We start from the raw sequence: 13,306 nt of genomic DNA on the forward strand, positions 1-13,306 counted from the left end.
TATACTGCATACTGGCACTGGTCACAAGCAATTTGGTGGGCAAGCATGGTCATAAATCAGAAAGATCTTTATTGTTTATTGCCACTTAATTGTCCTCCAATGAGAACTAACATGCTGCCCCCCATTTGTTCCAACAGTGATGTGGAGACTTGAAGTTTCCAGAGCATAAACAGTAAAAAAACAGACTTTAAAAGTAAGAAGATATAGTTTGTAAATTCAGGATATGGCATATATGTTATCACTGAAAGAGAAGTTGCTGTTGTACTTTCTCCTCACTTGTCAACTTCAGTGTTTTTAAAATAAGAGCAGGTGATCCAAAGGTTTTATGGACTCTTAAAATAAATTAGAAATAAATAAGCTGATTATTCTTTACATTCTTTAAATCTGCAAGGCTACAAACATGATGACACAGATGTGGTAAAAGGTGTATAATTTCTTGTTTCTCTCTATCTTCAGTCAGGCTGTTGATCATGTTTCTCGTCATATCCTTCCAAGTCATTGTAAACAACATCACCACACTGATCCTGACAGGTATGCACTGCCTGCAGCACGGTTGCAAGGCGGCGGTCCAAAGCGGCGAGGTGTGGTTCCGACAGGAGGGGGGCCGCGCCTGCCAGAGGGTCCCGAGCCAGAGATTTGCGCATGACGTCACTGAGGCGGAAACCAGGGAGGGACAAGAGCCGCAGGCGGAGGAGGGTGGAGCGACGGATCCTACAAAGGCGTTGGAGAAGTATGAGATCAGGTTAGACCACATTCCATAACTGTATTGATCAGCTTCCTTGTGAGTCATTATTATGGGTGTTGCACTACCTGCAGCACTGTAGCAATGGCACCAGAATAGAGGGCTCATCCCGAGAGTGACGCCCAAACCTAAAAAACATTTTCAAAAAGCATTTTGGTGAGCGACACCAAAGTCAGAAATGAAATGGAAGATGCTGTTGCCTGTGCTGTATGGAATAATCTCTTCAGTGATCACACTGACAAACATGACTATTAGCTAATTCATGATAATAAAATAAAACAATTCTTCTGCTGTTACTTCTACAGAGCTGACATGAGTGGAAGGTAACTCACGCCCGTCCGTTATCCAGATGCAGCAGGAAAGTCTCATTTCCAAATTTCTCAAACGTCTCATAGTGATGTCTGTCCATGTTGCCTGTAATTACAACAGTTAAAACAAGGCTAGATTATACTAATTAAAGTTTAGTTGATCTTATTCTACAGTGGGTCAGGTAATTATGCTGCAAACCAGCTGACTATAGGATTGAGTTTAAAATGTAGAGACTGACTCATGAGGAAGTCCAGCACAGCCATGTCTATGAGATCCACCAGTCTGGTGCCATGGTTGTAAGGAGGTGTCTGCTTGACCTTGTCACAGTAAGCCGGCTCCTTCTGCCACCTGGAAACAACAGCCCAGTCAATGATGTTCACTTTAACCCTTTTTTATTCATTCATTTTAACCATAAAAAGGAACAGAAATTGTCCTGTGAGTAAGTGCTTTTGACCATTTTTCCAGAAAAACCTTCAATACCTACAATTTACTGCATGTTGAACAAGTGTATTAACAATTTAGGATAAAGAAAAACAAAAAAGTTTTATTTAGAAAAAAACGCTGTCGTTTTACGGATTTTGTGTGTTAAATTTGAAATTCAAACAGTATGAAACACATTTTAAATTTCTCTCAATGTCCAAAAACAGGCAAAAAAATTATGTTGGAACAAGGGCCTTCTGGTTTTCCTACCACAGTTCAAAAAACATGCAATATGGGGATAAGGTAAATTGGACAATCTAAATTGACCGTAGGAGTGAGAGTGGGTGCGGATGGTTGTTTGTCTCTATGTGGCCCTGTGATGGACAGGAGATCTTTCCAGGGTGTACCCCGCCTGACGCCCTATGACAGCTGAGATTGGCACAGCTTCCCCTCATGTGGAGGATAAACCGGTAGAAGATGGATGGATGATTGAGCCCCGTGTCATTGTCCTTACTCTTGTGTTATCAACATGTTTGTGCAAATAGAATGTAACAGCGGCTGCACATTCATTCAGGATTGTGTAATTCCTCTGACCTGACTCCTAAACAAATAAAATGCTCTTTGTTAATATTTAACAAAGTTCTTGCTGCTCTTTCAGGCCACTGAGGGGCAGCAAACACTCACGTCTGCTCAAAGCTCCCCAGTGTCAAGTAAGAAACAACACCATGACTACAGTGAAGTGTACACAGTTAGAAGTATTATATAAGTATAAAGTAATATAGCTCCTACCATTCGAAACAAAGGAAACTATTGATTGAGACATGAGTGAACTCACTGTGCGAGCTTGGTACGGCTGTAAGATCGTCTCCAAGGTGACCTCCAGGACCTGCGGGGAGCAAGTGCGAGGTCAGGTAACATGGCAGCCAGGGAGACCTCCAGCGCATGTGGCTGACCGCACACTGGGTGTTCTGTTGAACAGTAGTACTCACACTGGCCATAGAAACACACGTTCCCCACTAGAGAGAGAGAGAGATAGAGGGGGAGAGACTGTGTTTCAGTTACGACAGCTTTAGGAAGGTGCAAAAGTAACATGATGTAACTTGACGTTATGTCTTTGTGAGGACACGTCATTGACATCGCGCATTCCCTAGCCCCTTACTCAAAACCTTAACCATCACAACTAAGGGCCTAAAGTGAAGTGTTACCCTAACCCTAAAACCTGGTCTTAACCTTGAAAAAGCCCTTGAAAGTTGTGGGTAACACACACCAGGGGAAGTGAAGAAGGTCCTTGACAGCCTCCGGTCAGTGGTTATCTCTTTGATCTCTGTGGTGACGTTGATGAGTCGACCGACCACTGGAGGGATCCTGTTGAAGCCCAGGATTCTGAGAATAAAAATACGTTACGGTCCGAGGCTTTGAGCAAGAATAAATCAGAAATAAAACCCCTGTATAGCCTACGTCATGGCCATCCTATTGATTGTCTTGGTATAACTTAAATATTTACTCTTACCCAAGAGATGAGCAGTATAATAACTCCATGAATTAGTAATTGCAGTGTTGGAGCAGTGACCTGTTAGTTAGAAAATCTGCCCAGATGACAGAGTTTGCAAACGTCTGCACCTGTCAAGGTGAAAGGCAGCGATCTCTGCGTTGTGTCTTTCAAAGTCTGAGAAGTAGAAGAGGTTCACGTCCGTTTCTGCGTCTCTGGATTGTCTGCACACGGAAACACACGCCGAGGAAGACACATGATTCAGGCTATTGGCTGATAGACGGTGTTAAGGCACAGATTTTCTTATCAAAGGACAAAAATTAATAATACGAAAAATAACACAGTCAGACAGACAGTATTAGCGTAGACTGGTCTTACTTCATTGGTTTGAGCAGAGCTTGTCCGTGGTTTGGGAATGATAAGAGCAGCTTGAGCTGGGTGCCTCCTGTCTTCTGGACTGAGAGACATTTGTGAAACATTATAAACATCGACTTGAAGATATCATCATAACAAACATATGTATCATAACATATACTTTTACTTTGAACATGCTGAACAATTGAACAGCTGGGTAACTGTGGATTTTTAGCTAACGTGAATAAAACATTTGATGACCCAGTGAAGAAGAATACAGAGCATCACCACAATGATCATTTAATGAGACTGTTTGTTCGCTGCAATGTAATACACCTATTTCTCCACATGATGGCCTAAAACAACCACTGGGCCCTCCATTTTGGACTTTACCACTAAAAGTCCTGACAAATATATTCATTTTAATGCTCTGTCTTAATGGCTTTTTTTTTTTTGCACAGCATATTATACATTATCCATGTTAAACCTACAAAAATATTATTGTTGTTTTGAAGCAACGTGGCCCCCCGCAACTCATAAAGAAGGAAAGCCTTTTTTCCACCAGCTGGTTTACAACACACTCGTTTTACATCCACAGAGAATAAGTCGGAAGATGGCTTTTTTTGTCACTCTCCACCCTGTTATTAATCATTATTTGTCATTATTTCTGGTGAACACATTAAATTCAAAGACCTTCAGGGGGGAGGGGAAAAAAAGTGCTTTGTTTGCCATATGCCTGGGTCAAATCCTGAAAGTAATTCATCAAATCACATAAATACTGCAATACACATTTAAATGACCTGTGGTTATTCAATACTGTTATGATTAAAGAGGAAAATAGCGCAATATCTAGATTTAAAGATACACACATGCTGTCTTGAGTGTTGCACATTCAATAATATATTATTTATTCAGGGGTGTATGAGGTGAGCAAACCAAACATGAGCATGTGCCTGTGTGTTTATATGTAAGTGTGTGGGAGGATTGTATTTATGACACTACACATTACACATACACATGGACACACACACTCGCCTGCTATTTAGCTATTTACAGTTCTCATTTTCTATATTCTTCAAACTCCACTAAAGGGGTCTCATGCCTGTGCTTGCTTATCACTTTATGTCCGTGAAGCCTTTGTATGAATACGTGGATGAGTCTTTCCAGCAGTTTACTGTATTCAGATTTATCTCTCAGTTTTCGATGGACTTATTTTGCATCAAAAACAAGTACTTTTGGGAATATTGTGGTATATGAGGTTTGTCTCACACACACACATAAATATGTATATATATACATATGCATATATAGGAACAGTTACTGGTTATCCTTCTTCAACCCTTTTCTCCTGTCACTGCTTTTATATATTTGTCCTCTCACCAGTCCCCCCCCCCCGAGCCTTGCCTCTCAAAATGAGCTCACCCGCACTAAGGACGCGTTGTGTTGCCAAATAGTGAGTCAGCTGGGGCACGTTGGGATCCTTCCTGTTGTACAGCTCCCAGCGAGAAATGCCCAAGTGAAACCGTAGCCAAGGAGGATGGGTCTCCGCGTCGCTCGTCCAAGTGACTCTCTCATAGCCCTCCTCCTGACTGGCACTCTGCCTTTAGGAGTGAAAATGGGTGTTATAAATAGGCAGAATCAGCAGTTAAACATTTATATATATCATATTTATCTCTCTCTATATATAGATATATATATATATTTACTTTTTAATAAGCACACACACACTGAAAACGCGGAGGTGTCACACTCATTTTAGTTCAGGGGCCACATAAAGCACAATTTGAGCTCAAGTGGGCCGGACCAGTAAAATAATAGCATAATAACCTATAAACAACAACAACAACTCTGAATTTGTTTTACAATTAATGGAGTATCTTTTTACAATAAATACAATTTCTTCAGAAAAATAGGTGCAATTTCAACAATATGATGCCTAAGTTTACCAGTTACACATGTGCATGTCACATTATGATTTGATTCCAATCATCATATGAAATTTTAACAAATTCATACTGCGATTGGAACAGATTGGACCCTCTGGTGGTCCAGTTCTGGCCCACGGACCACACGTTTGACTCCCCTGCTGTAAAGTGTCTCATCAAGCTAGGAGGAAATCTCAGCTGCAAGATGAACAGAAAAATGTGGAGCACCATTATTGATCTGCTTTTTTCCTCCACCATTTTCACTCACCACTGACTGTTAGCACTGACTGCGACCTCTTCTTCTCCTCCATCTTCCCTACTTTCTTTATCTGTTGCATCTTCGTCTGTTTTCACCCTCAATAGCCAGTCGTCTTCTTGCAGCTCTGGATGTGGCAGGTTGTACAGCGGGTGATTGAACAGTGCCTCCAGTACAGAGAGACCCTTCCCCTTTGGAAACTCTTTGCCAGTTCCAATCAGTTTCTTCTCAGTCTCAGTTGGCCCATTTAACCAGTCTTTCCCTTTGTGGTGTAATGTGTTTGCATTAAGTTTGTGACGCTCGTTGCTAGTTGGCAACTTATGTGAGGAGGAGGAGGCATCAGAGGATGAGAAGGAAGAAACAGACTGATGGCGATGGGTATCGGTTCTTGGAATAATAGATGAGAAGGAGGAAGAGGAAGAAGAGGCGGGAAGGACACAGGCTGTCTGGAGGACGGACAAACAAAATAATGCCAGAAGCAGATGGAGGGTGAGGGACACACACGCCAGACCCAGGTAGATGCTGCAAGTTGGTCGGCCCAGGTTCTTTCTCACCATGCTGGAAGAAAGAAATGTAAGAAACAGGGACAGACATTAAAGTCCAAGCTGACTGTGTGGAGCCCTGCCAGCACTTCAAACCTGTTCATGATGAAACTTTTTCCGCTTGTTGCACTCCACATATACACATACAAGCGTGAACAGAAAACACAGAAATACAGAAAAATATCTTTTACAGTTGGATTTCAGTGAATGCCAGTCAGTGACATCTTAAAAACATGGTGCACTCGTAACTCTTACAGCAACACTTGCATTTTCTTTAGAGTGAACAAGGTGCTATATTGTGCTTTTTTCTTCGTGCTGTTTTCAAAGGTTTGACACTTACACATGGTGAGCTATTGAGAGACATTCAGGAACATGTGTGCATTCATGTATCCTTCTTCTGCCTGTAAATGGCAGAATGCAACAGCGCTGAATACCTACGGTACAAACGGATTATGCCGTTGCAAACATGTAAATCGACTGAGGTAGAATCATGGATTCCCCACACACAGCATCACCGAAGCAACAAACTGTCAACAAATAATTTGCATCACATCCCGTAAGAAAGAAAAGTCCACTAAGAAAATCAATGCATTATTGAACGACTCGCTGGTCCCAAATTCCCTGTGTGAACCGGGAGGTTAGAGGAATTACTTACATCTCTTTCCCTTCAAGGCCTGGATTTCTTCCCTCAGTTCTCTTCCTCGGCTCATGAGACACATTTAGAGTTTGGTGATGTTTTTACCCTTTTTTTTTTTTTTACCCATTCAGTTCCTTTCCGTGAAAATTGCACTTTTATGTTTGATATCAGTCAAACCAAACAGAAGAGAGAGAGAGAGGGCCAGCGTGTTGCGGTCACGGTGGCCTGTGTCTGCATGACCGTCAGTGAAAAGGAAGGGAATCAGTGTACCCTGCTGCCAAATGATCTTTAGTGTACCTGGATCAATGCAGGGTTGTGTAAATAGAAATCCTGCACTGAATGCTGACACAGTATCACCAACTCATACTTATCATTATAACACAGGCATACTATACTGTCTATGGAACATCACTTTGAGCAAAAGATGTTCACGTTTAAACAACCCAGCTGCACATGTTTATTATGGTGTGTTTCCACCGTTAAGTTGCGTTTCCATTAGTGTACTTGGTACTGTTTTTTAGTACCTGCTCTGGAGTAGGTACCATGACGTCACTGGCCACTGATTGGTCAGAGTGCCCTCACAGGAAGAGACAAGAATCAAGCCGAACAATGCCGAACTGTAGATCAGTTAAAAAGACTCCGGTCGAGGACGTACTGTACAAAATGTTTGAATTAACTGCTTCGAAGGATTCAGTTACACTGAAAACAACTGCTTTACAAGTCACGAGTCACTCGTTTGTGTGCGTCGCGTGAAAAACAAAGTCACGGCAGTTTCATGCAGCCGTGCAGTGATGACTCCGCCCACATTGAGTCGGGAAAAGCAACCTAAACCATGCCGAGGCGAGGCGAGGCGAGCTGGGACCATAGTGAGCTTTTAAATTGCTAGTAGGAGATTTTGTTTCCATCAGACAAAGCCAAACCTGGTTTTTAGCATTCATTCAGTCTTTATGCTAAGCTAATCAAACCAGTTGCTCATGTTGGTTTTGTATTCACTGTAAGGACACAGTTAGAGCTCTTTTATTATTTTTCTGTTATGTTATTCCTTCCCTCAGGCACTTAATGTTCTCGCCTTGTGTTTTTTTGTTCCTTTTGGAAAATCCCAGGAAGTGAGCTGCATCTTTTGTCATAAATGACGCTGGGATTGCACAGAGAGAAACATGCAGAGTGATAAACTGACACTATAAAGTCCACATGAAATCAAATATTCATCCGTTTAAGACACCCCGTCTCTTTGCCCCAGTCACAAACCATCCATTACATTTCCTGCGAAAAGCAAATCCTTTTCTCTGACTGTGAATTGATAAATCGTTCTCTCGCTCAGTGTTAATTAGCCAACTATACTGTCTGTCTGTGTTAATTAACTACATTTGCTCTGAGACAGAATGTATTATGCATGAAGCAGCAGGTCCCAGTAGAACTCGCTTATGTTTTCCAAACCTGCAGCAATATGCTGCTGTGGTATTATAGGCTGGAAATGGGAGGGATTCATTACAACTGGTAAATGTCACAATGTGTAAGCACGCACGCACACACACGAGCAGTAAAATGCAAATTTGTGATTATTCATCTTGAGAATAACATTGCGGTTAGTAAAGTAAACTGATATAACCGCACGTATGGTCGCCTGAATGCATGACAGTGTTAGGAAAAGAGTTTTGTGAACTATACACACTCCACAAAAGTAATTACAATTTTTGTAATGCAGAGAAACGATCAATTTAATGGCTGCCGTTGCTGGCACATTGTTTGAAAGTAGATTTTAAGACCAATTGGAGGATACAAATTTAAAAAGGTGCCATGACAAAGAATGATCCAAACCCTTATTAGCCCTAAATCTAAAGACCAAAAACAAAAACAGCAAAACGACCTCTTCCTGTTTTCAGTGGCAAACAACCCCAGGGTGGTTCCCACCGCTGCAGACATGAATCTTTGAGAGCAGCTCACATTTACATAGTTAAATATTTAATAAAGGCTAAATATTTTACCCAACAACAGCTGCGTTTGCTATCAAAACGCAGTAAATTGTGCATTGTCAGAAACAGTATTATCAACTGCATAGATGTCAGGCATGAAGTGAGTGAAATTAGTGCTGGATTTACATTTGTATGTGCTGTTCAGTGATTTTAAATCATCCTGGCGCACACACACTGTAGCTATTGTATGTAGGTTATTCTCTCTCCGCCCACTGTAGTAATTAGAGCCAATTTTGCTGACTGTTTTTCACACAACTTGTTCTTGTTCATTTAAAACACCCTTGAAGCCACATGATTGCATTCCAGGAAGAACATCGTCAGTGGAATTCAACACAATAAGATCCATAAGCATCAGTTTTACAGTGTAAACAGGATACATGGAAAACCGTGTTAGTGAAGCTGAGACTGGCACTGAAAATCGACCTGTGAGTACGACAATGAAAGATCATAGCGCAGAACAGTCCTGCTCACTGAAGTGTGGTGTAATGTACTCGGTTATGAATCCCTCCCTTTTTTCCTCATCAGGGGTCACTTCAGGTTCAGCTGCGTAAGACACTAAAAAGGAAAGTCTTCTGCTCTTATCAATAAATCATCACCGCCGTCAGTGACGACAATGATCTTTCAAGATGACATACCTTACATTTCTGTTGCTTTCAATTTCCATCTCTCCTTTCCTGATTATCTTTTCACCATTCACACACTCACGCACACACAAAGACCCATTTTCAAAGAGTGAAAACATCCTTCAAAGCTTTGAAGCCCCATTTCCCTTGCAGCAGTTGCAGCCTAATGTAGGTTGCCTGGAAACAACCCAGAATTTGGTACCTAATTAAAGGGTGCGTGTGCTTCACCCCACAATAAGGCAGAAGGGGGACTCTGTTGTACAAACTCAGGGTAATAATGAGACAAAGTGCATTCCAGAGGGTGAATAGGATACATTAGGTCTATTCAATCCTGGCTTGATGAAAGCTGAATTCCTAAAATTTCCCTTTGTTTCTTACTTTTGCTCATAATAATGTGTAAGAAAGCGTGTGCATGTAGTGCTTTGTTGTCTTGGTTCTGGGTCCAGGAGAAGCCTATTTTGTGTATGTGTGTGTGTGTGTGTCTTTAAATAGCCTCACAAGCACCATATACTGTGTTTTTCTCCGTGTGTGTGTGTGTGTGTGAGTGTGGTTTCCATTGTCATCGCGATTAAGCTTTGAACACAATGGCATTAACTGGTTATGGCAAAGGTTAGGGATGTGACAAAGAAATGGAAGTCCAGAACTAGGTATTACTCATGTTGTGGGGACCTAAATCTGTTTACACAGTCACATGATGGGGACATGTCTTCCTTATGGGACATGTTGGATGGTTAGGATGAGGTTTGGGTTAGGTTATAGTTAGGATTAGGCCAGTAGTAGTTATGGTTAAGGTTAGCGTTAGTCTCCAGCAAATGTAAGGCCTCTGAAGTCAAGGAAATAAGTGTGCGCGTGTGTGCACGTGTTTCCAGGTGTTTGATGTAATGGAGGAGGCTCCTTGGTGTTTCACACATCTCCCTGCTCCCCCTCTTCCTTTTCTCAGTTGTCACATGTCGTCTCTCTGTACTTGTCTTTCACTTGCTCTTTTTCCATTTTCACCTCTTGTCTCTTTCCTTTTTTAACGTCGCTCTTCCTCCCTCTCATTCTCTCTCTTTTTCTGTGCGAGCTCAGAGGCCTTGAAGTCTTTGAAAGCCCCGACTCCCATGGCTTCAGCTGCTGCTGCTGCTGCTGCTGCACTCCCACTACCACTATATACGGACATGAATATTTCATCAGGGGTGAGGGCAGTGTAGCGGGTGAGGTCGAAAAGACATGGCGGAAGAAAGAGAGTGAAACAGAGGGAGAGACCGGAGGAATGGGGAATAACAGGTGAGCGCACCAGGTTCAGATTAAGGCAAAAGAAGAACAAATGCAAATGGAGGAAACAAGACAAAACATGAGGAGAAGAGAGGTATGATGGATGTTAAAGGAGTGCGAGACCACAAGGAGGGATGTCATGTTGAATACCAAATAGAACAAGAGCAACAGTGTGTTTGCTATAACAAAGACACAACAAATAAGCTGAGTGGTAAATGATATCAAGCACCACGGTGTTCCCAGCAGAGTCATTCCCATCCCTCTCACATCTACATTTCTTCACTCCATTCATCTTTCATACCCCCGTTTCTCGCTCTCGTATTCTCTCCCGTCGTCCATTTTCAAGGTGACAGCTTGTGGGATAATCTAATTGTGCCTCTCTCTCCGCATGAGACAATCTGTCATTGGCTGCAGCTACAGGCGTGTGGATCCGTGTTGTATGTGAATGTCCATGTGGGGGAAAGAGGACAGGAAGGAAGGGAAAAAAGATAAAGGCAAAACATTATAGGTACAGGAAAAATTAAGCAGAACGAGACCTAAGATTGACTTTTTAGTTCCAATGAAATATATACTGGGCTTTTTATCCATGAAATCATAAAGAAAATGTGTACATTAGTGATGGGAAAGGTTGTTGAAGCACCTAAATGTTTGTGTGTAGATGTGCTCGGAACATTAAAACACATTAAAGTGGTAGCTATACTTAAAACTGAGGCTAAAATGGTGATGACATCACAGTCACATCATCACACTGACTGACCTACTGAGGAGTGACAGCAGATATTTTGCAATGTTTCTCCCCCAAACTGATTATTGTTGATGTGAATAAACTGCACTCAGATCAGAAGACTGTTAATGTGTCTAACAGCGCGTTAAAATGACCCTGAACTGTATTAAATACGTTTTTATAATGCCAGACGTACTGACTTCAAGCGCTGCACATGTAAATGAGATTTGTTCTCATGTAATGCACTCAGTGTTTTAGCACTCCTGCTGCTGTTGATTTAATGCAGCCTCGTCTTGAATTTCTATTTTCTAAATAATTAGCTCTAGGACGGTATTTTGTGATCGCCTTAAAATGTCCGGAACTTGCCTGAATACCTTTGAAGGAATATTTTGTAAAATGACATCAGAGATTATGAAAACACATTCAAGTGAATAACTGGTCAACTGATAAAAACGGTGCATGTTTATTCATCAACCGTGTTGATGTTTTGACCTATTGTTGCTCTCCCACCCAATAAAGCAGCTCACTGCCAGCCAAGTAAGGTAAACACAGCGGCTTCAGCCACAGCAAATACCTAACGTAACCAAATTTGAAAGACATTGCTACTCCTCTCCAAAGGATCTTGACCAGAGGAGAAGAAAAACAAGGATCTTTACCAGGGGTGTCAAACATACGGCCCGGGGGCCAGATCCGGCCCGCCAGAGGGTCCAATCTGGCCCACAGGATAAATTTGTTAAAATTTCACACTACGATTACAATCTAAACGTCAAATACAATATTTTTCTCTTCCAGATACCTGTGACTAAATGTTTGTGCCATTTTAGATCCAGTGTGATGTGTAAATAGTACATTTAGGCACGATATTGTTGAAATTGCACTTATATTTCTCAAGAAATGTCATGTTTTGTAAAAAATATCCTTCATTAAATGTAAAACAAAGGAGAAAAAAAGCAAGGAGTTCTTGTTGTTCATAGGTTATCATGCTATTATTTTACTATTTTTACTGGTCCGGCCCACTTGAGATAAAATTGTGCTGTATGTGGCCCCTGAACAAAAATGAGTTTGACACCCCTGATCTATACAGTGGAGAAGCGCCTGAAAGCCGAGAGAAATGTGAAGACTGATGCAGATGTAAGCCAATCAATGTAAGCCATTGTTTCTCCTGGATGTAATGTTTTTACAGCCAGTTACTGCTGCTTTGTGGTCTTCACTCATCGTGACAATTCCCCCACTGCTGTGATTCTGCTGCTGCTTCTATTATGTTTCCTGGCTATGTTTTACATAATAGCCCATTTAACTCTGCACCATTGCAAAGATGCATCGTACAACTGCAATGACAGTTAAGTATCTTATTGCTTATCTTATCAGAGCGTCCAGTTTCCCGCGCTAAGCCTGCCGTGCATCGGACTGAAGTATTCTTCTTCTTATTATTATTATCAGTTCACTCCGGTTACGAGTGTTGTGTCTGTTTCGCTCAAGTCTGTCGTGGCTTCCCTGAACTCGTTTCACAGCAGAGCGAGAGCACGGTTATCACCATGGAGATGTGGACGAGATCAGAGGTCATTAAAGCTAACAAACAAAGCCTCAGGTGGTCAGTGTGTGTGTGTGTGTGTGTGTGATGAACCTGCAACAGCCCCCTCCAGTCTCCATGACGATGACTGCACTGATGATGATGGTCTTCAAACAGAAATTCACAACCTGAGAATATGAGAGAGAGAGAGGGTTAATATGCGCAGATGCGACATGGTTGTGGTTTTTAATTGACAAGTTTATTTTGCATCCTGGAGAGAGAGAGAGAGAGAGAGAGAATCATTTTTAAAAGGTTGTCAGCAAAAAGCCAAGAGTACAAATTATGCAAAGGTGTGTGTGTGTGTGTGTGTGTGTGTGCATACCTGCGTGTTATGCATCTCTCCACAGAGTCGGAAATTAATTTCCTGCAGATGGCACCGCAAGCCCTCAGAGGACACAACTGTGCTCCGACAATATTTGAAGGACAAAACACAGAGACAGACTTTTAAACAGTTCTGTTCAGGCACAAATATGCACACCTTGAAACGT

At 41.8% G+C, this 13,306-nt stretch overlaps 1 protein-coding gene across 1 annotated transcript; it reads right to left on the minus strand.

Moving 5' to 3' along the window:
* Positions 1–23: 23 nt before the first annotated feature.
* Positions 24–10,847, minus strand: LOC122785456 (extracellular serine/threonine protein kinase FAM20C-like). Its single transcript, XM_044051256.1, has 11 exons — positions 10,826–10,847; positions 5,508–6,053; positions 4,737–4,915; positions 3,339–3,417; positions 3,092–3,184; positions 2,739–2,854; positions 2,307–2,487; positions 1,290–1,399; positions 1,075–1,156; positions 811–870; positions 24–711 (listed from the first exon to the last, which is right to left on the minus strand). Exons 2-11 carry the CDS (start codon positions 6,050–6,052, stop codon positions 453–455), a joined length of 1,704 nt encoding a protein of 567 aa, XP_043907191.1. The 5' UTR covers position 6,053; positions 10,826–10,847; the 3' UTR covers positions 24–452.
* Positions 10,848–13,306: the final 2,459 nt, after the last annotated feature.

Source organism: Solea senegalensis, linkage group LG19 (assembly GCF_019176455.1).
Source record: "Solea senegalensis isolate Sse05_10M linkage group LG19, IFAPA_SoseM_1, whole genome shotgun sequence".
Taxonomy (NCBI): domain Eukaryota; kingdom Metazoa; phylum Chordata; class Actinopteri; order Pleuronectiformes; family Soleidae; genus Solea; species Solea senegalensis.

Bases quoted from the DNA above. Each gene is read 5' to 3' on its own strand.
- LOC122785456 (XM_044051256.1), bottom strand. From the start codon at position 6,052: ATGGTGAGAAAGAACCTGGGCCGACCAACTTGCAGCATCTACCTGGGT. The intron at 2,488-2,738 runs GTGTGTGTTACC...CTCTCTCTCTAG, and splicing joins GACCTTCTTCACTTCCCCTG to TGGGGAACGTGTGTTTCTAT. The intron at 712-810 runs GTAGTGCAACAC...ACGCCTTTGTAG, and splicing joins CCATTGCTACAGTGCTGCAG to GATCCGTCGCTCCACCCTCC.